The sequence below is a fragment of the Schistocerca nitens genome, chromosome 5 (assembly GCF_023898315.1).
Source record: "Schistocerca nitens isolate TAMUIC-IGC-003100 chromosome 5, iqSchNite1.1, whole genome shotgun sequence".
Lineage (NCBI taxonomy): Eukaryota > Metazoa > Arthropoda > Insecta > Orthoptera > Acrididae > Schistocerca > Schistocerca nitens.
In genome coordinates, this window is record NC_064618.1 from 835,911,927 (window position 1) to 835,938,721 (window position 26,795).

Sequence of the window (26,795 nt, forward strand, 5' to 3'; positions counted from 1 at the left end):
ACTCGGGACCTTTGCCTTTCGCGGGCAAGTGCTCTACCATCTTTTTTTTTTCCTCGAGCTGCGGACCCTGTCTTTTTTTTATATCCCCCTTTTTTGTTGTTTGTTCCTTAACCACTTTTTTTAAAGTTTTTTTGTTCATATGTTTTGAAAACCCTTTAATAAAATGGAACTAAAAAAACCAAGTGCCACCGCCACTTTTCATCCTATAACAAAAAAATCTGCTCCACTTCAGGCGTTGGCTCCTGACTAAACCTACTCCAGAGTGCTGCCTATATACCAGGGGAAATATGGGAAATCAAGGTTAGGGCTATCCTTACGAACAAAACAAAATCTTCCTTTTTCTGAATATTATTTTTATTGTTTTCATGTTATTTTATTTTATTTTATTTTATTTATTTATTTTCTTTGTTTAGTTTCGTTGTGTAATTGATCAGAGGCCCTCTGCGCCCCGCTGGTAATATGGTGAGTCACGTCTTCTCGAAATTGATGTGTTCCGTTCAATTGTTCAGAAATGATCATTGGTTCAAACAGGAAACCTTCTTCTCTCTTGGCTTAACACATTCCAGCTGCGAGGCGGCTCGTGGAAAGCACTCCCAAGGAAGTTCGAGAAAAATTGTCTGTATTTTGGGTGACGGACAACGACATAATGACGGTCATTGTGGTATGTCCAAAAGTCGAGTACAGAGTTTACAGTTTGTCCAAATAAGTAGTGAATGGCATGTCCGCGAATCCACTTCACAGCATTGGTCTTTGTCCGAGGAAAATAGTCACGTTCCGGAAATAATAATGAAAGGGGAGTAATCCGATCCGGAATGTCCCGCGTTAGAAAAGCCACAATATGTCGAACCAAGTGCCAAACCTCCGCCGCTGGTCCGCAAACAAACCGATGTTCATCGTTGTCTGGCACTCCACACGTGGAACATAGAGGTGATTGGGCGAGGTGGATACGATGAAGGCGAAATTGGTTGATTTGCTTACCATTGACAGTTAGGTACCAGACAGATTGAACATTCGTGTCAAGGTAACAGGCGAACACCGCGCGCCATACATGACGCCAATGAACCTGGGGGAACTTTTGTTCAATCGGGTTAGGTGGACGACCTAATTGGAGGACATTGTATACTGCCTTTGTCTTGAGTAAAAGCTGACTCCATCTGAGCTACCGTAGCACGACTCACGCCCGGTACTCACAGCTTTACTTCTGCCAGTACCTCGTCTCCTACCTTCCAAACATTACAGAAGCTCTCCTGCAGAATCATTTGAACCACTACCAACCAGCCACCTGACTGCACTCACGTAAAAAATCTTTAAAAATATAACAGCCACGGGTTTCATAGCGATGTATCACGTTGCAGAACATCAGCAGAAGTGAAATAAATTCAAATGATCCGTACCATGTGCTGACACAGTAAACAGATTACTGAATGGAGTCATAACAGCCACCAAATAAAATACGCTGGAGTTAAAAATAAAGTAACAGACATTTAAAAAGAAAACATATGTGTACTTATGTGGGATATGAAAGGCCACTTAAAAACAAAGTAACACACCTTATAACATCTATACCTCAAAAGAACAAATAGTCCTGTCACGGGATAATGCATGAACTACACAGTTTCCCAATAACAGAACTTTCAAACAGTCACAAGGAGGTTATGCACAACGCAACCGCGGACAACTGATACCAAATATGGCCTAAGTATGCAGTAGGTGTTACCCTCTGAGAGGAGTTTTGGATTTGACCGTGTTTTTCCTAGCAGAAATAGGACATAGAACTTTAACTTCGTAATGACAGTAGTTGGCAGATTGCAGAAAGACTAAATTTGGCAAGAAATTTCAGTGACAGACAACTCGTGAATGAAATTATAATACGGTCGCCAGCCTAATTAGGCATAATAATGTGAAAATATTATTCAGAAATACTATTGCAAGGGGAATTTTCATTACTTATTGATTAGTGAAGTGCAATGAATACACACAACTGGACGAACCACAGTAGGTAGCAGCAGTAATCATTTATACAGGTGAGCAGTCACACGATTGCAAATGAGGCCTTTCCCTTATTACTCTTAATCATTATTTCTGCCTTTAACTAATTTTCTAAACTGGTTTTCCGCAACCCATACCAGACAATATAGTACATGATAAGAGTCAATTTCAAATAAAACACATTTACAGTACACAGCAGTAAAGTAACACTGTATACAAACATTGTAGATTCACTTTTTCCATAAACACTTTAACGTCCTTTGGCTAAAAAACAGTTATTCTGATTTGTCTTTCTGATATAAAAGAATGAAATGTGGTCCCACAAACTATCCCTTCACTATAAAAGCAAAATTATACAAACTTTCAGAATTTTGTGGTATTATTCAATCTGTATATTGAGCAAGCAGTAAAGGAAACAAAAGGAAAATTCGGAGTAGGTATTAAAATCCATGGAGAAGAAATAAAAACTTTGAGGTTCCCCGATGACATTGTAATTCTGTCAGAGACAGCAAAGGACTTGGAAGAGTTGTTGAACGGAATGGACAGTGTCTTGAAACGAGGATATAAGATGAACATCAACAAAAGCAAAACGAGGATAATGGAATGTAGTCGAATTAAGTCGGGTGATGCTGAGGGAATTAGTTTAGGAAATGAGACACTTGAAGTAGTAAAGGAGTTTTGCTATTTGGGGAGCAAAATAACTGATGATGGTCGAAGTAGAGAAGATATAAAACGTAGACTGGCAATGGCAAGGAAAGCGTTTCTGAAGAAGAGAAATTTGTTGACATCGAGTATAGATTTAAGTGTCAGGAAGTCGTTTCTGAAAGTGTTTGTATGGAGTGTAGCCATGTATGGAAGTGAAACATGGACGGTAAATAGTTTGGACAAGAAGAGAATAGAAGCTTTCGAAATGTGGTGCTACAGAAGAATGCTGAAGATTAGATGGGTGGATCACATAACTAATGAGGAGGCACTGAATAGAGTTGAGGAGAAGAGGAGTTTGTGGCACAACTTGACAAGAAGAAGGGACCGGTTGGTAGGACATATTTTGAGGCATCAGGGGATCACAAATTTAGCATTGGAGGGCAGCGTGAAGGGTAAAAATCGTTGAGGGAGACCAAGAGAGGAATACACTAAGCAGATTCAGAAGGATGTAGGTTGCAGTAGGTACTGGGAGATGAAGAAGCTTGCACAGAATAGAGTAGCATGGAGAGCTACAGCAAACCAGTCTCAGGACTGAAGGCCACAACAACACAACGGTAAAAGTCAGATTACTCCCTCACTTGAGATCTTTAATCTTGCAATGTTTCAACACTACTAGCATTGACAGTACTCTCTACTACTTTAAACATGACTTCAAGTGAAAGTCCAATTTCCATCAACGTCTAAACCAACTACTTTTTGACACCACTTGTGAAGCAAGTGAGTTTTAATACACTTGCCTGATTTCATATTTAAGTTCAATTTGTAGTTAAGATTCAAAATGATCAGACTTAAAGAGTCTCTTTTAATCTGCATATGTAACATGTAACTTTTACCGAGCACATTAAGTGTACTAGCACAAAACTTTGACACACACATTTAAAGAAATATGAAGCTCTTAAAACTTTCTAATAAGTCTCTCATGAAGTGCCTTTCTTTGTCTATGCAACAGTTAATTTAATCAACAACATATTATTAATTTCTCATTTAATTTCAGGCACTCTTGGATAAATCAAGAATTTAACCAGTTCTTTTTACAAAGGACACTCGGATGTCATCACTTACAAGGAGAGGATCCTACTTGGATAAGTGCACAGGACATTCTCGTTGTTCAAACACAGTTTTTCAATATTAGAATTATAATTTCACCAAACGAAACACAAAAGTAGTGGTTCATACAGTTAAACAGTTCTGACCTTTCGTCTGTGTGATGAAATGGTTGCGCAGTCATGGTGGCGCGAGCATGTGGCGGTTACGTAGTCTCTCCGTTGGCATTAATAAGCTCTATTTACGTCTTCTTGGCGTCGTTGATATCATTTTTATAGCCTTTCCCAAAGCGAGAGCACCATTTCAGCGACAAGTTACATCCGAGGCCACTCCATCTCAATTGCAGTACTGTAAGCCCCGCTCGGCACCTGCGCTGCTCACTCATCGGTTCCTGGCTGCCGACGGAACACTGTACCCTCTGGTTTGCCGCGCAGGCTGAGCCCCGATACCACCTTTTCGCTCGCGCCGAACCACTTCCGTTGCAGAGGGGAATTACTCTTGGTTTTACTTTATATAATGCAAAGTCCTTAGGTATGAACCAGCTAATACATCGTTATAAACAAACATATTTTAATAAATCTCATTATTTAAACATATTAAGAGGTCAACACAAAATATACATAATTAAATGCTATTGCCCTCCAAATAATACAAAGAACTTAGCTCGCAAAGAGTAAACCTTTCAGACAACTCTACTTCTATGCAGTAGATCAAAGACATTTCCTAATAAAGAATATACATTTTACATTACTCAGAATTAATCAGTAAAATTATTTACAATATCGATTGTAGTGTTACAACCTTTCAAAACGAAAACTTAAGTGTACTTATGTGGGATGTGAAAAGCCACTTTACGGCATTGTGACTTGTAATTACATACAGGAACTGGACAAAAATATGATAAAACAGCGAGAAATGCATGTTTGACATAAATGCAGAGGCTGACCAATCCTGCAGCTAATGCCGTTGTATTTGACGGCGAACGCACTGCCCAATATCCTCAATACCTTGCAGGTCTCAGTCGTCGTCAGAACAATATTCTGTGTACTTGTGGGTGCATTATGCCGGAACTAAGTGAATTCTGACGTAGGCAAAGTGTTTGTGCCCGTACTGTGGGTGCTTCCGTACCAAAGGTAGCCAAAGTGTTTCAAGAGGCAACGTATCAAAGATTTATACAGAATACAGGGAAAGCGGAAAAACACAGTCCACTATGTCAAATGATTCAAATGGCTCTAAGCACTATGTGACTTAACATCTGAGGTCATCAGTCCCCTAGAACTTAGAACTACTTAAACCTAACTAACCTGAGGACAACACACACATCCATGCCCGAGGCAGGATTCGAACCTGTGACCGTAGAGGTCGTGCGGATCCAGACTGAGGCGCCTAGAACCGCTCGGCAACACCGGCCGGTCCACTATGTTACAGCATGGACTAAATTGTGTTTAATGATCATGAATGATGGTCACTGAAGGGGACTGTGACGAAAAATAAGGGGGGCGATAGCCACAAAACTGCCAATGTCACTGCAGAACCGAATCTCACATTCGTGAACCCTATCAGCACCGAAACAACGCTAAGGGAGCTCTAGAATCAGAGAAATAGGAGGGCGAGTTGAAGTTCCAAAACAATACATCAGAGATGCAAATGTCTGTAACAGAAAAACGTGGTGCCGAGGCCACAAAAACTGGACTGTGAAGCAATGGAAAAGTCATTTGGTCGAATGAGTCTTGTTTCAAACTTTTTCCAATTTCTGGCCGAGTTTCGGTCCCAAATGTGAAACGTCGTTGGGGTTCCGCAATTATTTGGACAGCCACATCGTGGTATTTCATGGGCCCCAAGGTTGCTCTGCAAGGTCGCGTCACTGCTGAGGACTATGTGACCATTTTTGCTCATCACGTCCTTCCTGTGATACAGTGTTTGTTATTATTCTCGGCCATAATGGCTATGTTTGTGAACCGTGACTGTGTGGGATAATTATTTATTTCTAATTTCTGCTACCAATCACTTTTTTATTTTATGTTTAATCTAAAATAATACAACGCGTTTCGAATATGTTCCGTTCATCTTCAGGCGTTCATACATACATGCATACACACATACAGAGAAATGTTACTTAAAAATAAACAGCCTTAAACTAAATTAATCTAGAACTCTTTGTCCATTGACATGTGAGTCTGTATCGATATGCTACAGCCCGCCATCTTGTGTTGCGTGCATTACGTTTACATGTATGTCGAAGCAATTTTTGCAGTGAATTACGTTGGCAATCAGTGACAAAATACAGTGTGCAATAGTATAATGTTAATCAACAGCTCCGCCATTACACCAGTGATGCAAGTGAAGCAGCAAGATGATGAAATCGTAAGTGATCAACTGACACATAAAAGCCTTTCACACTATTTTCGTAACACGTGACTGATGCAAATCTATCGGCATCGTATACGGGCTGTGATATCATACATAGTCAACCACAAGGAAGAAAACCAGCAGAAGCGATCACTGATTTCGATTTCTAGCCATCCACTGCCCCCCTCCTCCACACAAATGCCACACCAGCCGCTACAGTAACAAACAATGGAGAAAGAGTTCTAGATTAATCTATTTTAAGAATGAAACTTCCTGGCAGATTAAAACTGTGTGCCGGACCGAGACTCGAACTCGGGACCTTTGCCTTTCGCGGGCTAGTGCTCTACCAAGCTGTGAAGACGCGGCATGTGTCGTGCTTGGGTAGATCAGTTCCATCCTCAAAATAAAAAAATAAAAGTGGTTAAAAAAATTGGATTGCTGGGAAAAAAGGATGGATAGAGTGACCGCAAAAAAAAAAAAAAAGTTGGTAGAGCGCTTGCCCGTGAAAGCCAAAGGTCGCGAGTTCGAGTCTCGGTCGGGCACACAGTTTTAATCTGCCAGGAAGTTTCATACCAGCGCACACTCCGCTGCAGAGTGAAAATCTCATTCTAGTTTAAGACTGTTTATTTTTAAGTAACCTTTCTCTGTATGTATGTATCAACGTCTGAAGATGAAAAGAACATGTTCTAAGCGCGTTGTATTATGTTAGACTAAACATAAAATAAAAAAGTGACTGGTAGCAGAAATTAGAAATAAATAACAATGTTTCTTCCCCAATAATGAACAGGACCGCTCTTCATACGGCTTGCATCGTCCACGACTGACTTTGGGAGCACAAGGACGAATTGCCGTATCTCCGCTGGCAACCAGTCACCAGATCTCAGTATCGTTGAGTACTGTGGCTTAGTTTGGACAGAAGGCTGCTTGATTGCTGTTCACCTTCATCATCGTTACCTGAACTTGTCACTATTTTGCAAGATGAATGGTAAAAGATTTCCTTGAAAACCATACAGGAAATGTATTTATCCATTCCTAGACGACTAGAAGCTGTTTTGAATACCAACGAGCTTCCTGCTCCGTGTTCGGCATGGTAATGTGTTTTGCTGTTACCATTTCTTTGTCTAACCCCAACAGCTCCCAGGAGCCTGTAACCAAATACCCATGCATATGGTAGTGTATCTTTTCTCACTGTTGCACATATGACGTGAGCACATGCCATGTCACAAGTGAACTAACCACAATCTGCTTGCATAAAAGTAGAAACACATCCACAATATACACTAAAATGAAATACTTGTGCATCCAATGTGGAGTTTCAATTACACTAGCAGCAAAATGAGAAGGATGTAAATGCGAGTACAACGATATTAATATGTGCAGTCGATACCGAATGGATTGTAAATGGTCCACAATAGATGAATGTAATTGATATATACATAGCAAATAAAAGGGACGGACGAGTAAAATCATGAATGTAAAATAAAAGTAGGTCATACCTACATAAATAAGTACATGTACTATCATACTCAAAAAAGTACCAAGGACTTGAATAATTGCTTTCTCCTGATTTTCATGCAACGCACTTTATGTAGTTGTCTTGCAGGTCCTCTTGATTTCTGTGCAGCGCTGTCTTTCGCCTGTACAAAACAAATATCACAACACTACTTTAAGGTAACCACTCCAGGTGTAAAACAACATCGCAACATTACAAGTACTAAGTATCAAGTCATTAGAAATGAGACAGTCGTTAATGTTTGTGAATTCAATTTCATTACAGGAAGTGACATCAAAATCACTACCAGAGTCATTAGAATTTACCTTGAAACATTCCCTTAGAAAAATCTGTAAATGACAGTGTTGGAAAACCTCTTACGTTATTTGATTTTCAAACCGCTGAGTAAAATTGAACGTACTCAGACATTTTTCTCTTTACTTATTCTGATCATCACTAAGCTGACACACAATATTTTTAGCGCAACGCAATCTGACTTTCGATAATCCCCACAAAAGAATGGCCCTGACTAACAATAATCTATACCTTTCATGAATCACTTATCTCATAAAAATCTTCGTTACTCGAACTACTGCAATACAGCGAGCGCCAATACAGCCAGCTAAATAAAAGATTCTAACTACTGAAGGCACTAACTACTGATAGGCATAGTTCGCAAATGAAAGATTTTGATAGAGAACAAACAATGTATTTACCTTAATAGTGTTCAAAAGTCATGATATATATATCAGTTCATGACATCCAGTCTTACAAATTTCGTTTTTCTGACGGACACGCGTCCAGATCGTCCGCTCTCAAAACTCTGCCATCTCTCTCCCCACGTCAATCACTGCTGGCCGCTCACCTCCAACTGCACAACACTACGCGCTGTTCACATCCAACTGCCCAACACTACAATAGCAAATATTCCAACAATGCAAACCAGCCACAGACTGCACACAGCACAGTCAGTGATTTTCATACAGAGCGCTACGTGGCGTTACCAACATAATAACCTAAACAAGCCTACTTACAACCTTAACTAACACCATCACATAAATCATTCCAGCTATCAGTAGGTAAAATAAAATATTTTGTAAACAAGAAATTTTGAGACAATATCTGGACTCCTGACGTTCTGTCACAATTCGAAGTATTTTTGCTCTTTAAAAGGTTTTCACACACCCGTGAAACGTCGTTCCCGATATGAACGGTTGGTCATAAACTGGACGTTGAACTAACCAGTTAAAAGCAACGCTATTAACAGCGGCAAGAGCTCATGGAAACCTCAAAATTAACATGCTGTCGTCAGCAATTTCTCTGCACTCTTGTTTGAGCAATTATTTGTGCACATTTTTGAACTTTAAACGACGTAACTAAATTTTTGTACCAGATCTGGATTGAAACCAAGCACCTATAGCTATTGTAACTAAGCAAAGCTTTCATGCCTGACCGACACTCGATCATAGCAACGTTCGTCGTTGGTGACCAGGCATAAAGAGTCGAGTGACATCGAAGTTTCCATCGGTATCAGTCAGAAAATCTGAACATGAAAATTTTTGTGCACTGCCTGGAATCCTGTCAAAACCCATATCTCCTTGTAAAGTAGCCACGAAAAATGTTTCGTATAATTTCAAGTAACAAAATCTGCACATGTTTAAAACAAAGTGCCATGATATACAGCTTTGTGACGCGAACCTAAACGGAGCGCGGAACCAGATTTTTAACTAAGTAAAATCAGATGTTAGACATAGAATTTTTTCACCAGCAGCGACGTGTTTGAATCCGAAATATTTTTTCCCGATCAGAAGTCGAATGGGGCACGTACCGCCGTTGTTTTCTACCCACGAATTGTTTGCTCAACACCAGTGAGATGTGTGCATGTTTGACTAGAAATAACTCCACCTATCGTTATTGCTGGAACACATGGAGCGACATTAGAAACGAAAATTATTTATCACTAGTGGTTCGGTGCGCATATGCTCGGGTTTGGAATGAAATCATGAATATTTTTGAATTGTACCAGGATCCGAACCCTCATGTGTCTTTCGTGGAGACATAGAGGAGTTTGCGTCTCTGGAAAAAAAAAAAAACGGAATGACCGAACTATAGTGGTATCTGACCCACACACAACGATGAAGAGGAGAACCGAATACGAATCATCGTCCAGCATCAAATTTTTGAACGTCTCAAGTTCAAGTAAAGTAAGAGCCTTGCGACCTTAAATGACAACTGGATAATTAAATAAACTAATGTTTCTAGTGTAAGAAAGGTCACTGGTGACAGAGTTTCTGTTTGCTGCAACTTGCGCCTCTGCTATGGCCAAACCTAAACCGGCTGTGCCCCAGTTGGTAGAGAAGGGATTCGATGTTTGTAATGCGGATTCTGAACTACGGTGCAGCTTTACGACCTTCACTTGGCATTACTAGACGTGAAGGAGATAGTGTGATTTTAACATACACGTTGTAAGTGGGAATCGAACCCATATATCTCAATTAAGAAACTAGGACCAATCCACCACACGACCGAAGTCCACGTGTTCTACTTTCACGACTGTGTAGAAACATAGGATGCGCTTAGTTTTCCATTAACTGCTTAATTATCAGCAGACTTCTGACAGAGAAATTATGCTAGTCTCATGTCAGCGGATCGTAAAGACGCTTATAGCCTCGATTGGAAGTCATTTTGAAATTTTCACTATTTGAAGCACATTCTTAGACAGAAAATAGCATTGCAAAGTGTGAAGTTGCGAAATACTTTAATTATTATTGCCATTGTCGATATTAACTTCTTCATTCTGCTACTTCTACACGCGTGCCAGAAGCAAGAATTTAATGCTTCTTGGTTGTATTTAGGATCTGTTGCCCAGAAAACAGGTAGTTATTTAGTTTGCAGGTAATGGCTGCGGCGTTCTGTCAAGTGGACCGTAACAAGTAGTACTTTAGTTCTTTTCATGTCTAGGGAATACTTTTCAAATTAATATCGGACATCTCCAGTTATTAGTAGATTACATTAAAATTAAATTAGCTGATGAAGACCTTACTTCATAACAGAAATTGCTTTGCGTTTCTTCATTTAATTGCACTTAAGTTCTAAAACTGGCTGTAAATGCCACTTTCAAAGCCAGAGAACGTTCATGTCTTCTGTTAAGAAAATAAGATAAGAAAATATTGCAGAAGATGAACTGTTTTCCGTTGGTTTAATTGAAGGAGGGGGGAGGAGAAAGGAAGGGAAAGGAAAGGGTCTATTGACATCAACTGCATTGGGACGTTGTGCGACGTCTGCGGCGACCATTGTAAAATATGTGTACCACACCGGGAGTTTTTTTTTTTTTTATGCTTCGGTAATCGGACGAGGACGGGTGTGTTTTTTTTATTTCTTCTTTTTATTTTTTTTTTTGCTTATCTTCCGTGATCGGACGAGAACCGGTGTATTTTTTGTGTTTTGTTTTTTACTTTTTATTCTTTTCTTTTTTCATATTTTTCTTTTTTCTGTTTGTGTTTTTTTTGTTCTTTTGCATACTCTTCAAGTGGACCTGCATCCTATTACTCAGTTACTCTCTCTCTCTTTTTTCCTTTTTTTCCTAATATGAACATATATATACTACCAGAATCAGATTTTCACTCTGCAGCGGAGTGTGCGCTGATATGAAACTTCCTGGCAGATTAAAACTGTGTGCCGGACCGAGACTCGAACTCGGGACCTTTGCCTTTCGCGGGCAAGTGCTCTACCAACTGAGCTACCCAAGCACGACTCGCCCCGTCCTCACAGCTTTACTTCCGCCAGTACCTGGTCTCCTACCTTCCAAACTTTACAGAAGCCCTCCTACGAACCTTGCATAACTGGCGATTTATTTATTTTCAACCCATTCAGCTGCTTCATAACCCCAGGGATGTCTATCACTGTGTCCTCCATACAGGAATCTGTACGAGACTCAAACGGCGGTATGTTTGTACGATCCTCCTGCATGAAAGATTTCTCAAATGCTAAATTTAAAATTTCAGCTTTCGTTTTGCTGTCTTCCGTTGCCAGACTGATCAGTGAGTGACTGGATGGAAGCCTTTGACGCGCTTACCGATTTTACGTAAGACCAGAACTTCCTTGGGTTTTCAGCAAGATCTTTTGCTAAGGTATGACGGTGGTAGTGGTCGTATGCTTCACGCATAGCTCTTTTTACAGCAGCACGAATCTCTACTAACTTTTGCCTGTCCTCATTCTCCAGATCTTTCTTGTGCCGCGAGTGCAACTGTCTTTGCTTCCTGAGCCTTCTCCGAATTTCGCTGTTAAACCACGGTGGGTCTTTTCCGTCCGTAACCTACTTTTTCGGCACATACTTCTCCAATGCGTGATTTACAATGTGTTTAAAATTTGCCAATAATTCTTCCACGTCCATCGTACCGGAAGTAAATGAAGTCGATTCATTTACTAAGTGGGATGCTAACAACTGCTTATCTGCTCTTTCTAGTAAGAATACTGTCCTAGCCTTCTTGACCGACTTTTTAACTTTCGTAACCATAATCGTAATGACAACATCATGATCACTAATCCCTGTCTCAACATTGACACCGTCGATGAGGTCTGGTCTGTTCGTGGCTACCAGATCTAAAATATTTGCATTACACGATACGCTTTATTGCTCTTTCATGGTGGCTATAATGCGCAAAACCGGCGATACGAAGGGCTCTAACAAATTATGGCAAGGAAAAAGCGAGATGGCTCAGATACACTTGAATATTACTACATGGCGCTCCGTGACCTGTTCTTCAGGGCTTCATCGCCCGGGCGCCAAGCGGAAGTCCATCGCATTCAGGCGTGCATTTTAGCGATCACGAGACGTCGATTGGAGGGACTTTCGATCCGTGCTCGGCACTTGGACAACGTCGATATGAACGTATTTCCACGCACCATGTGTCTAGATGACATAACATAATCGCTAATCGTTGATCAGTGCTCTATAGTGGGGATGGTCGGCCCTTAACTTCACAACCGGGTTCCTAGAGCATTCCCGCCTCTTTTACACTGGGACGCCGATGGACGGCGGGATGGGAGAAGACACATTACAACAGCAGTGGCTTCATTGGAACCCCTGACGGAAGATGACGTAACGGTGGCACTCAAGGAGGGTATAGTGCATAAATCCCATGGTCCAGTTGGGTTGACACTCGAATTTTATCTCGAAATTGGCGATCTAATGATGTCTCAATGAGTGTTGATGTATAATGAGTTATTGCGCCCTGACACGGAGGTCTCGTAGCAAAACACGGCCGGAAATGCTATACCAACACCGAAAGCGGCTGCGAGTGTCAGCGCCCATAAATTTCGACCGCTCACGATGCCCAACACACTACAAAATCGTTGTGCAATTGTTGAAGCAAGGCTCAAAGCTGTAATATCCAAGACATTACCATCAGACCAGGCTTGTCTAGGAGTTCGGAGCGACGTCCTAGATGAACACTGTGACATCATTGCCCTGTCGCATGCGAGCGGCGTGAAGCTCAAAATTGGCCATAAATTAAGATGTATTCGCTCCCCGCGACTCAAGGACACGTGTTCAGCTATTACATACCAAAGTGAACCCGTTTTGATTAAATATGAAGTGCTCCCACTCTTATTTACGGATCTTTTTATAATATGATGATTTTACATCTGGCATTTCGTGCGGAGCGATTATTTTTTAAATCTACATCTACATGGATACTCTGCAAATCACATTTAAGTGCCTGGCAGAGGGTTCATCGGACCACCTTCACAATTCTCTATTATTCCAGTCTCGTTTAGCGCGCGGAAAGAAGGAACGCTTATATATTTCCGTACGAGCTCTGATTTCCCTTATTTTATCGTGGTGATCGTTTCTCCCTATCTAGGTCGGTGTCAACAAAATATTTTCTCATTCGGAGGAGATAATTGATGATTGGAATTTCGTGAGAAGATTCCGTCCAACGAAAAACGCCTTTCTTTAATGATGTCCAGCCCAAATCCTGTATCATTTCTGTGACAATTTTGAGCTTGATGTCATGTAATATACACTCCTGGAAATTGAAATAAGAACACCGTGAATTCATTGTCCCAGGAAGGGGAAACTTTATTGACACATTCCTGGGGTCAGATACAACACATGATCACACTGACAGAACCACAGGCACATAGACACAGGCAACAGAGCATGCACAATGTCGGCACTAGTACAGTGTATATCCACCTTTCGCAGCAATGCAGGCTGCTATTCTCCCATGGAGACGATCGTAGAGATGCTGGATATAGTCCTGTGGAACGGCTTGCCATGCCATTTCCACCTGGCGCCTCAGTTGGACCAGCGTTCGTGCTGGACGTGCAGACCGCGTGAGACGACGCTTCATCCAGTCCCAAACATGCTCAATGGGGGACAGATCCGGAGATCTTGCTGACCAGGGTAGTTGACTTACACCTTCTAGAGCACGTTGGGTGGCACGGGATACATGCGGACGTGCATTGTCCTGTTGGAACAGCAAGTTCCCTTGCCGGTCTAGGAATGGTAGAACGACGGGTTAGATGACGGTTTGGATGTACCGTGCACTATTCAGTGTCCCCTCGACGATCACCAGTGGTGTACGGCCAGTGTAGGAGATCGCTCCCCACACCATGATGCCGGGTGTTGGCCCTGTGTGCCTCGGTCGTATGCAGTCCTGATTGTGGCGCTCACCTGCACGGCGCCAAACACACATACGACCATCATTGGCACCAAGGCAGAAGCGACTCTCATCGCTGAAGACGACACGTCTCCATTCGTCCCTCCATTCACGCCTGTCGCGACACCACTGGAGGCGGGCTGCACGATGTTGGGGCGTGAGCGGAAGACGGCCTAACGGTGTGCGGGACCGTAGCCCAGCTTCATGGAGACGGTTGCGAATGGTCCTTGCCGATACCCCAGGAGCAACAGTGTCCCTAATTTGCTGGGAAGTGGCGGTGCGGTCCCCTACGGCACTGCGTAGGATCCTACGGTCTTGGCGTGCATCCGTGCGTCGCTGCGGTCCGGTCCCAGGTCGACGGGCACGTGCACCTTCCGCCGACCACTGGCGACAACATCGATGTACTGTGGAGACCTCACGCCCCACGTGTTGAGCAATTCGGCGGTACGTCCACCCGGCCTCCCGCATGCCCACTATACGCACTCGCTCAAAGTCCGTCAACTGCACATACGGTTCACGTCCACACTGTCGCGGCATGCTACCAGTGTTAAAGACTGCGATGGAGCTCCGCATGCCACGGCAAACTGGCTGAGACTGACGGCGGCGGTGCACAAATGCTGCGCAGCTAGCGCCATTCGACGGCCAACACCGCGGTTCCTAGTGTGTCCGCTGTGCCGTGCGTGTGATCATTGCTTGTACAGCCCTCTCGCAGTGTCCGGAGCAAGTATGGTGGGTCTGACACACCGGTGTCAATGTGTTCTTTTTTCCATTTCCAGGAGTGTATGTTAATGACATAAACTCAGGCACTTGAAAAAGGCATAAAAGGATGAAACTTGATCGTAATTATATAAACAACAGAACAGTCAAACGGCGGTGTGTTCATTTAAAAACCAAGATTATGCACATCGGACGGGGTCTGGACGCTCTGCAGTCTCCGTTCGCGACGGTGGACACTGAGCGATGCTTAGGGGTTTTGTCCACCAGATCGCTGCGGCAATCAGTGGCGGCGAGCTACCAGCGACTGCTCCAGCACGGCCGACTGCACGCACGCAAAAAGTCGCTCCGAAACCACGCCCGGCTCCAAAGGTTGGAATACACTGATGTTCATCTCGCCTCGCGACTGCCACACCTGGCACAGGTAGTGCCAATGCCACATTCTATTGTTGACAGATTAATGGCGGCCTTCGGATACTATTCCAGCCAAGGGATGCTGTTTAATGTCAAATACGAGACTTTAACTCTCCCACACCATTCTGGAGGACTTAATCTCACAAACGTGTGAAACAAGGCTCTCGCTCTATACCTGCAAGCGACGGTACAGATCTGGAAGCAACGGCAACGCACCATCATGTCGGCAGTCCTAGATGTTCTTCTTTCCCCGTCCTTTAAACCGCCGATTGCGGTTGGCACAATATCGCCTTCTTTTTGCAACGTCGCGCAATTGTTTGTTGATTTTAGTTATGATCAGTTGCAAATATCTTCCACCGCTCGGCCGCTGCGGCCGGCTCTCGTCGAGTCTTGGTCCAGCATGGAAACTGGTTAGTTACAGTGGTTGTAGGTGCTTGGTTTCAATCAGGAACAAAAAAGTTCGTAGTGTCGTTTAAAGTACAAAAATGTGCACTAACAACTACTCAATCAAGATTACAGAGAAATTACAGTTTATACGATATTAATTTTGGGGTTTCCATAGAGCACTTGTCACTGTTAGTCACGTTGCTTGTAACTGGTTAGTTCAACATCCTGTTTATGTCTAACCACTCTTATCAGGAACAACGTTTCACAGATGTGAGGAAACCTTTTAAAGAGCAAAAATACTTCAGATTGTCATAGTACTTTAGGAGTCCACGTATTGTCTCAAAATCCCTTGTTCATGCAGATATTTTATTTTGCCTAAAGCCCGCTGGTTGGCCTGTGTGATGGAGTTAGTTCAAATTATAATGTGTGTGGTAGTGATTTTGAAATGTCACTTACTGTAACAAAGTAATTCTACAAGCGTTGAGGACTGTATCATCTCTAATGACTTGATACCTCGTATTTTTAATTTTATGGTGATGATTTAAATCTGGCCTGATTACCTTAAGGAACAGTGTTCTCTAGTGGTCTGTTGTGGTGTGCATTTTGTATAGTGGAACGACTGTACTGCAAAGAGAGGAGAGAACCCTCAAGACAGCTACGTTATGTGGGCTGCACACAAATCAGGCGAAATGCAGTTCAGGATAGTACGTACAATTAATCGTAACTGAAACGTCATGTGGTAAAACTGATGTTACTTGCTTAGTCACAAGAGAAAAAGCCTTTAAAACACATGTGTAACTAGGTCAGGGTCCTAAATATAAACGGAAATTCGAAGTCACCATAATTAAATCATGCACACACACACAAACATGATGTGTGCCTGTTTTCCAATTCAAATAAATATACGTAATATGGTTCAAATGTCTCTGAGCACTATAGGACTCAAATGCTTTGTGGTCATAAGTCCCCTATAACTTAGAACTACTTAAACCTAACTAACCTTAGGACATCACACACATCCATGCCCGAGGCAGGATTCGAACCTGCGACCGTAGCGGTCGTGCGGTTCCAGACTGTAGCGCCTTTAACCGCTCGGCCACTCCGGCCGGCGTATAAATAATATACGTACTTTAGTACACGTACACGATATATGTTAAAAAATAAGTGACTTGGCTACTAATGATTAAAAGCACCTTTCGAATACGAATGCAATAGGGTCAAGATTCTTGGATGTAAATTCAAAGGTCAACAGGTATAAAGCAAGGGCATACAGCCGCACGTTTGTGTGATATCAAGCAAGTGACGTACTGTTGTGAACCTCCCTAGAAAGGATAAAAGTGGTGCAAATTAGGAACAAGTGTAGCATGGCCTAGGTCAATGACCAACAACAGTGTAAAAATTCCGGTTGTATCTAAATACGCCATGTTATGATTTTCCACAAACAGTATGATAATATCCTAGTTTTTAGTTAGTCTGTCCATTCAAGGTATATTCTGGATGGTCTCTAAATGCATTATAAATTTCAACTTCTTCTAAATAACTAAGCTGTCTTACTTCCCCATTTGTATGAGGAGTTTCTAAGGAGTTCCCGATGTTATTCAACTCGTTTTTGGTCGTCTGAAGATGATTAACAGTTGAAGATCTACAGCAGGCTTTTGTGTTGACGTGCTTTTAAATCTAATGACAAAGCGTTTACCTTGTTTGTCCTATACTATAGTTAATGCACCTGCACCCTTAAGTGTATAGATCTCTGAATGTGTGTATGGATGCTATGGCATATTGTCTTACCTAACGTGGTCTATTACGGAAGCTCATTCGTATGTAGTAATTAGAGTAGACGCTGTCAGAAATTGGATTAAGAGAAGGAAAATGATCAGCACTAGTAGTCAGGCTTCTAGAGAAATGTGAAACATGTCTCTTATAAAGCTAAATTCAATTTGTTGTGTCTTGCATTAGCAGCCTACTAAGAAAGTGTCTACCAGTGGATGAAGGTAGTGTTATATAAATGACGGTAATTTCTGTACCTGTCAGCCAGTTGTGACTAAAAAAATGGTTCAAATGGCTCTGAGCACTATGGGACTCAACTGCTGTGGTCATCAGTCCCCTAGAACTTAGAACTACTTAAACCTAACTAACCTAAGGACATCACACACATCCATGCCCGAGGCAGGATTCGAACCTGCGACCGTAGCAGTCGCACGGTTCCGGACTGCGCGCCTAGAACCGCGAGACCACCGCGGCCGGCAGTTGTGACTAAACCCTTACGATTTTACGTAAATACAGTTGGTACTTTTGGCGACAAATTTCGTACAGTCGCATATAGTTTCTTATACGCCAGTTGTTACAAGACTGACACTTTGGGACCAACTAGTCTTATTATTATTTGTTTCATTTATTAAAATCGTTTAAATATGCCAAGTGCGGTCAAAACGTTTATACTGAGTTACGAAAGCCCTGATCCACGTCAACGGCCGCTAAGCGTGAAATCGAAGGCTACATTTGCCGTTTGTGAGCCTGTGGCGTTCGACCTAGACTGTGAAACAGGTTGTTGTCTTTCATTCTCGACAGTTTTTAGCAAACATAAAAGCTTTATCCTGTCATTCAATGGAGCTTTTGCAAGGCTATTACGTCGGAAAATAACTATATTATTATCGTCACTTTTCTCTTTTTAACCGTGTGTGCTCTTTCTCATACGTTCTTAGACAATAAGGGCGATCGAATACTCATACCAAAGCAACTGGTGGCTACAGGGGCTTGATTGTTTATTCCCCTCCCCCCCCCCCCCCCTCCTGCGAAAGCACTGCCTGAAACTTAACACTGCCTACCTTTGATGTTTCGAGATCGCGATTATACCCGACAGTGCAACAACTTCTCTTTGCAGGCAAAGGGATAGAGATGTATGTGACTCACCTTATTAGACTCCTTTAAAATAAATATTACGACTAGGTTCTTACGATCGCCAAGCTTTGAAGTAACTAATTTATTTTATAAATTCTGAAATTTACGGTGAATTAATAATCAATTGTCTTAATCTGATTTTTACTCAAAAATTCAAGATGGAGGCAAGCAATGTTGTTTCTAATGCCACCTTTAGGTAACCATCTTTAAAACGTTTACGTAAGTAATTATCGAAAATTATTACTACACTTGTTAACTTTCTTTGAGCAAAATTTATTTAGCAAATTGAAAAGAAATTGACCAGGTGTGAGTAGGTTTCACACTGTCAGTGTTACGTACAAACTGACTTATGTATACAGGCAGTTCATCCATCACGGGAATCGAGATCCTCGCCGATTTTTGCCTGTTTTCGACGTTAATACAGCTAGTATGTCCGTCCCAGAAATTGCGATACTTTCGATATCGTTTTAAGTTCTAAAGTCGGATAACAAATGCGAAAAGAAATAATTTTTACGTGTGACAGTTACAAATCAACAGCTTCAGAATGTTTTTCTTTAGCTGTATAGTGAAAGCTTGGTTATTGCAAAATATTAAGAGTCTATATCAACGGGAAGTACCCAGTGAGATTTGATGAGTGCATTTGCGAGTGTCAAAATGTGTGACATAAATGGTCGTATCTTTTGACTGCATTGACCTAGAAGCTTAACTGTTTTACATCACCAATTGACCATAGATTTTAGTTGTTGAATATTGATCCTATCTACAATAGATTAGGATGTACTGTTGTTGTGCTCTTCAGTCCTGCGACTGGTTTGATGCAGCTCTCCATGCTACTCTATCCAGTGCGACCTTCTTCAACTCCCAGTACCTACCGCAACCCACATGCTTCTGAATCTGTTTAGTCTATACATCTCTTGGTCTCCTACTATTTTTACCCTCCACGCTGCCCTCCAATACTAAATTGGTGATCCCTTGATGCCTCAGAACATGTCCTACCAACCGATCCCTTCTAGTCAAGTTGTGCCACAAACTCCTCTTCTCCCCAATTCTATTCAATACCTCCTTCATTAGTTATGTGATCTGCCCCTCTAATCTTCAGCATTCTTCTGTAGCACCACATTTCCAAGGCTTATATTCTTTTCTTGTCTGAACTATTTATCGTCCATGTTTCACTTCCATACATGGCTACACTCCATACAAATACTTTCAGAAACTGGAACGGTGGTCTGATCATTCAATATTAAAAGACTACGACCAAGGTGTGGACGGGGCCAAGGAATTGACATACCAGACGTGATTTAACACATAAATAATGTATTCATAACATACAATACATAACACCAACTACGTAAATCTTGCTTCGATGCTTACAATTAACCAAAATGGGAGGGCCACCACTTTCGAATTGGAAAGGCTTTAATTTAAGAAACTAAAACGCCTATTATAATTTTTAAAAATAATAAGACAACACATAAGTAAGGGCTAAGTGAACGCACTCTTAAATCTTTAATTATTAATCACAAAGCGTGGGTTTACCACTTTTAAATTCTCATTGCAATATAAAACAAATACATGAATTCACAACACAGCATGGCTTCAAAATTTCTACCTGGACAACCTATGGTCCTAAAACTTTCGTATTACATTCCAGCCAATCCCATTAATAACTTATAAGCACGGTTGGTAAAATACAAACGTTTGCACTATAATCAGTTTTAATAATCCACAATCACTCAAAAAAATCCATCAGAAGTTCGATACGGAGCATGTAAGCCTTTTTATACAATCTTTCGGACCAAATAGGCACGAGGGCCACCATAACAGAAGTGCGCTAGTTGCTTTTAGGATAGATGCTCCCATTAGCTTAACCACTGAGCAGATATTTACTTAAGCGACATGTAAGATAGTTAATGCAAATAGAAGGTATTTCTAAAGTTTTTTTTCCTTCCTCCCTTTTAACAAGGGGGTTCTACTAAGGTGGAAATTACACTTTGAGGAGACGTAATCGCTATCTAGCGGGCACGCTTTCACGAGGACGCCATGCCACTACACACGTACGAAACTAGCCGCGTATCCGCTGTTCAAGCCAAACATTAACAACACAGTTTCATATTCCTGACACCCAAATAGTCGGGATCAAAAAAAAACCAAAAATACCAAGAGCGCAAGATCCAGCATAGCTTCAGAACAGATCTTACTTCATGCGGTTGCCTTCACAAATACAGGAATCGAAATGAAAACAAGAACGTGTAACAACATTCCCTAATCAGTACAATGTTCTTCTTTAGGTCCCAGTAGCGCTAGACAACGCTGACATCCCAATGTTAACAAACCCAATGTGACCCCTTATCAGCTCCGTGACGGGACTCGAACCCCCAACTACTGTCAGTGCAACTCACTTAGAATAAATACAGCGCAGACAGTATGGCGGACACATATACCCAGGGATTAACATAACACTAGACTGAACTAGAATTAACCTTAATAATACAACACTAGATCTTTGGAGACACGGAACTAGCTCCACACCCGAAATTCTGCAACCACTGGGCGGGAGGATGAACTACCAAAACACAGAAGTGCAGACGTACACAAATAACTACCAAAATACATAATACACCGGTTAGCAACCATGCGTGGAGGAATCTGCATTGTCAGAATTGCATCAGTGAACAGAACAGAGGATTACCACAGCGGTGGCCACAAGGCGGGAAAGACGACCGGATGCACTCAATCCCAAAGGACATAAACCTGAAACATTCACACTTCTTTTCTCCTTTCCCTCGGCGCACTTCGTCGTTTGTCCGGGACTGCTGTGCACAATTCTGAGCCGTCCCCAGTCGTCCCGGCAGACACCGACCCAGCCGAACTGCTCCCGGACTCAAACCCTCGCGGAAAGGTGGCTCCACTGCCCCACGATGGTTACTGTTTGTTTGCCTTCGTCGACGCAGGCGATGATTAGACTGCCATCCGCCTCCCGCGGACAACCAGTGAAGAGCGGACAGAGGGGCCCAACCAGGCCGACGTTCCTCCACGTGTAGAAGTGTGGATTCGATAACAACACCAGTAAGCGGAAGGCAGGATGTCGACGTCACCAGAGCAGACACGAAGGCCACTGCGCGGCAACCTCCTCCAGCGTGACCGCGCTCGCCTATAAATAGTACACGCCAAAGAGTCTGCTGCAGTGAACACGCGAGTCGGTCGTGTTACCAGCCTACGGTTTCTAAGTACACCAAAGACAGAACTCGCAATCGATACTGGGTACACTACGGGCGGGAGTTCAAACGAAAGAGCTCCATAAAAGACCAACCTGAACAACCGCGGAAAAACGAAATAAAAGCGAAGCAATGAAAGACAGCAACGAGATGCTAGAGCCCGATCGCGACCAAACACTGTCGATTCCCAACAATATTGGCTCCACACGACGCTCAGGAAACGAGCCGTGAAAAGATGGTAGTACACACGGCTCAGAAACGACTTCCTGACAGTTAAATCTATACTCTATGTTAACAAATTCCTCTTCTTCAGAAACGCTTTCCTTGACATGCCAGTCTACATTTTATATCCTATCTACTTCTACCATCACCAGTTATTTCGCTCCCCAAATAGCTATACTCATTTACTACTTTAAGTGTCTCATTTTCTAATCTAATTCCTTCAGCATCACCCGACTTCAGTCGACTACATTCCATTATATATTCCCTTTTTAAGACACTGTCCATTCTGTTCAACTGCTCTTCCTAGTCCTTTGCTGTCTCTGACAGAATTACAATGTCATCGGCGAACCTCTAAGTTTTTATTTCTTCTCCATGGATTTTAATACCTACTCCAAATTTTTCTTTTGTTTCCTTTACTGCTTGCTCAGTATACAGATTGAATAACATCGAGGATAGGCTACAACCCTATCTCACTCCCTTCCCAACCACTGCTCCCCTTTCATGTCCCTCGACTCTTATAACTGTCATCTGGTTTCTGAACAAATTGTAAATAGCCTTTCGCTCCCTGTATTTTACCCCTGCCCCCTTCAGAATCTGAAAGAGAGTATTCCAGTCAACATTATCAAAAGCTTTCTCTAAGTCTACAAATGCTAGAAACGTAGTTTTGCCTTTCCTTAATCTATTTTCTAAGATAAATCGTAGGGTCAGTATGGCCTCAATTGTTCCAATATTTCTAAGGAATCCAAACTGATCTTCCCAGAGGTCGGCTTCTACCAGTTTTTCCATTCGTCTGTAAAGAATTCGCGTTAGTAGTTTGCAGCCGTGGCTTATTAACTGATAGTTCGGTAATTTTCATATCTGTCAACACCTGCTTTCTTTGGGATTGTAATTATTATATTCTTCTTGAAGTCTGAGGGTATTTCGCTCACCAGATGGTAGAGTTTTGTCAGGAGTGGCTCTCCCAAGGCTGTCAGTAGTTCTAATGGAGTGTTGTCTAGTCCTGGGGCTCTGTCAAACTCTTCACGCAGTATCATATCTCCAATTTTATCTTCATCTACATCCTCTTTCATTTCCATAATATTGTCCTCAAGTACATCGCCCTTGTGTAGACTCTCTATACACTCCTTCCGCCTTTCTGCTTTCCCTTCTTTGCTTAGAACTGGGTTTCCATCTAAGCTCTTGATATTCATGCAAGTGGTTCTTTTTTCTCCAAAGGTCTCTTTAATTTTCCTGTAGGCAGTATCTATCTTACCCCTAGTGAGATAAGCCTCTACATCCTTATATTTTAGTAGGTGACATAAATTGCAACTTGGTACGTCTATCAGTTCATGGGAGAAAGGAATCTTAACAAACGGATGGACAGAGAGCAGTAAATAACAAATGACAAAATTTCTTTTCGTGTGATATAATTACGAATTAACAATTTTGAGATTTTCTCCTCTAGTTGTAATGTAGAACCTTGTTCCTTACAAACGTCCATGGCTCTAGATCAATGGGAAGTGCGCTGTAGGTCTTCATGAAAGAATTTGCGAGTATCAAAATATATGACACAAATGGTCGTACCTTTTGACTGCACTGACTTTTAAGCTTCAGTCTTTTTACGCTGCCAAGAGACTGTAGACCTTAGTCTGTGACATAAATTTCTACTTGACATTTCTACCTGTTGCTGAGGAAAAGCAATCTTATCAGTGGGACAGACAGATGGAACACGTCAAAGGGACCCTATAAGGGTTCGCTTTTTAAAGACTACGGTATGGAACCTTGAAAAATGCGACTAATGTATATGTATTACGTTTTTAACCAGTTCAAATGAACTGATATGTAATCAACTTCATACTTTGAAATACTCAGGCTTCTGAAAATGTAAATACGATTCTTAAGATCGTAATTATAACGTAATTGAAATTAATGACCCAGAAGTGAGGACAGAGCATTGTCCGGTGTGTGAAAACAAATTCAAGTCACTGTTACGAGTGAACAGCAATATGGTAATTTGCAAGTTATTTACACGTACGAATCCACACTTCCACTAAAATGACTGCTACGCATCACAGCTTTTACAACTAGTAAACAAATTTTCGTGTTTGCGTCGTTGACATTGCGGTGTACAATGATCTCGCACAGCTTGTTCACTTCCCCGATACATTATTAAACGCCGACCAACGTGACGCTTTCCAGACCCATTGTTCCAGCGGCAGCCACGACTCACGAAAGTTTACAGCGTCGTTAAGTCCGAAAATTCTTGCATCCGCTTCTTGACGATATCTGAGACAATATAATACCACGCAACTAAATGCTACACAGCTTTGTAAATGTTTCGATCCACTGTGTAGCACAATTATAATTTGACACCTGCGGCCGTTGACAAAGCATCAGTATATTTCAGACACGCGCTACGTTGTGCCTTTTTTCTACTGTTGCACACGTCAACACCGAGCGCGGCATGTCAGGGGTCCAATTAGACTGATTTTCGCGGCAATGTTTTTACTTCTAATTAAATCATCATTTGAACCCTTCAAGGAGTGCAGTCATTTACAGTTAAGGAAATAACTGTTACACCCTTTTATCTTTGATATAAAAGGAGGTCATTTTATAAATCACAAAGATATCTCCATTTCAAACATACACAAATCGTTTCCAGATTACCCGATCGACAAGAATGGAAAACAGTTTCGAAAAATTTATTGTTTAATGCGTTTAGATGTAGTTGTTCCGTTACACAGTCACCTCGTGTTGTTAAATGTTTTTAATTTTGTCTGTTTTTTTCTGTCACAGTTGAACGTAGGTATTAAACTGTCTCTCTCTGTTTTGTTACAGATGCGTCTTATGCCATCATGTACCCGTACAGAGATTGGCTGCTTGAGCAGGACAGATACCTATCGGACGAGAGCAAGAGACCTCCCGGCACGGCAATTGTGAACGACATGTTCGGCATGGAAGGTTCGTTCAAGAAGCTCAGCGTCGACTGACTGGTTGTGGCTGCGGAAGAGACGGAAACCTGTCCCTCAGCAGTACTGGGCGTGTTCTACTGCAGTATAATAGCAGTCGCGACACGGTCGTTTAGAAGCAGTGTTTTTATGCATAGCAGTGTGACACTGATTCTTGTGCCTTCTCATAAAGAGCGCGGCAGGAACCAAGCACAAAACGCTTGAAAGATGTTACGTTGCTTGCCGTTCATGACACAAGCTGTTAGCTCGATAGACCGTATGCTATGTGCTTCAGATCTCAGATAACAAGACACTAGCATTTGTGGGCATGATTGTTAACTAGTATGATGTTGGAGCGATATAATGCAGACATTTCTGACAGTTCTGAGTTAAATGTCTTTCGTGAGATGTATTGCTAGTGTGGTATCTTTAACGGCTCAATTTGCAGTGTGTGTTCCAGGAGATGAGTGCATTAGTAAGTTACACAGTGAACTATGAAAATTGTTAGCTATGTTGTAACCTTCCCGTATGTAAAAATTTCCTATATAAAACTGACTGAGAATTAAAATGATAAACTTTGGACGTAAGCAGTTCTACGTCATGGCCCTGTCAAATCAACCTGAATAAACTGAAAAATTCTTACCTCATACTGATGTCGCCGGATAACGCTATCTATATATCTGCTCCTAAATGGCACAGCTAAGTGCAATGCTGGCCTATCTACTACTACTGAACAACATTTGTCTGAGATTTGCATTATTAGAAAAAAAACTGACTTTGCTTGTTGACACAGCTGCATAGCTGGTCCTCTGATTATTATACAACACATGACGATGATCTGGGAAAATTTGTAAAACATTGAAATTCAAGTAAATGACTGGTAAAAATTATGTCCTGAAAAACCTTATTATAGAAAACATTTCTACAAACCATTACGTAGAAAAATTGAACATTACAAGTCTGACTTAATTAGTGCTGACAAATCACAAAAAGATTGAAACAAATTCATATTAACATCTCAGACAACAAATTTAAGTACGCGCCTGGTGATGAGGAATAATAAAGTTTACCTTACACTACATGGCAAAGAACTGCGCTGCACCAGCGGCGACTGCTGTTGCCCTTACATGGCTAGAAACTGTACTGTAGCGGTGAGCTACTACGACTTCTACGTAACAGCGAGCTATTGCGACTGCTCCATAAGAACGAACTATTGCGACTGCTCTGTAGGAGCGAGCGATCATTACTGCTACCGACACTGCTCTGACCTGCGATTCTATTGGAGCAGAGATGTTTTATATCGAAGGCAGCACGTGAGCGATACGTCGAAATTACATTTTCTCCAGTAGGGTAATGAACAGAAACCTCTTACATAATGAACCCATTCAATGTCTATGTTTACAATAAATTCTGTTTGATTCCTTCAGGCGTGGAAATGTTATACTTCATATACAAAATAAAGATTCACATGGATGACACAACACCCATTAGAAGTTGTGAAACTCTTTTTAAGAAACAAATTACGTAATAATCTTCAACAATCAGTTTTTCGACCCTCACGCTGCATTTCCCACAGTGAAGAGCTGTGCTTGTTGTTTACGAGACAGACATGGCCTGAAGTCCGTGGTAAGTGGTTGAAATGCATAAAAATAAACCATTTTTATTCTAATAATGACACAGTAAAACCAACATACTCATGTACCACTATCTGCAATTTCAAAACAAAATTATCCTTTCCTTGTGGAAAGTATCGTGCGTTTCCGATAGCTCAATA

General features: G+C 41.7%; 1 protein-coding gene across 2 annotated transcripts in view; it reads left to right on the forward strand.

Moving 5' to 3' along the window:
* The window catches only part of LOC126259403 (alpha-tocopherol transfer protein-like), a 154,163-nt gene extending 128,252 nt beyond the window's left edge, over positions 1-25,911 (forward strand). For both annotated transcript variants that reach the window (XM_049956175.1, XM_049956176.1), the window contains one exon: positions 24,912-25,911. In XM_049956175.1, coding sequence (XP_049812132.1) covers positions 24,912-25,063 — 152 coding nt within the window. In that variant the 3' untranslated portion in view covers positions 25,064-25,911. The remainder of the gene's footprint in view (positions 1-24,911) is intronic.
* Positions 25,912-26,795: the final 884 nt, after the last annotated feature.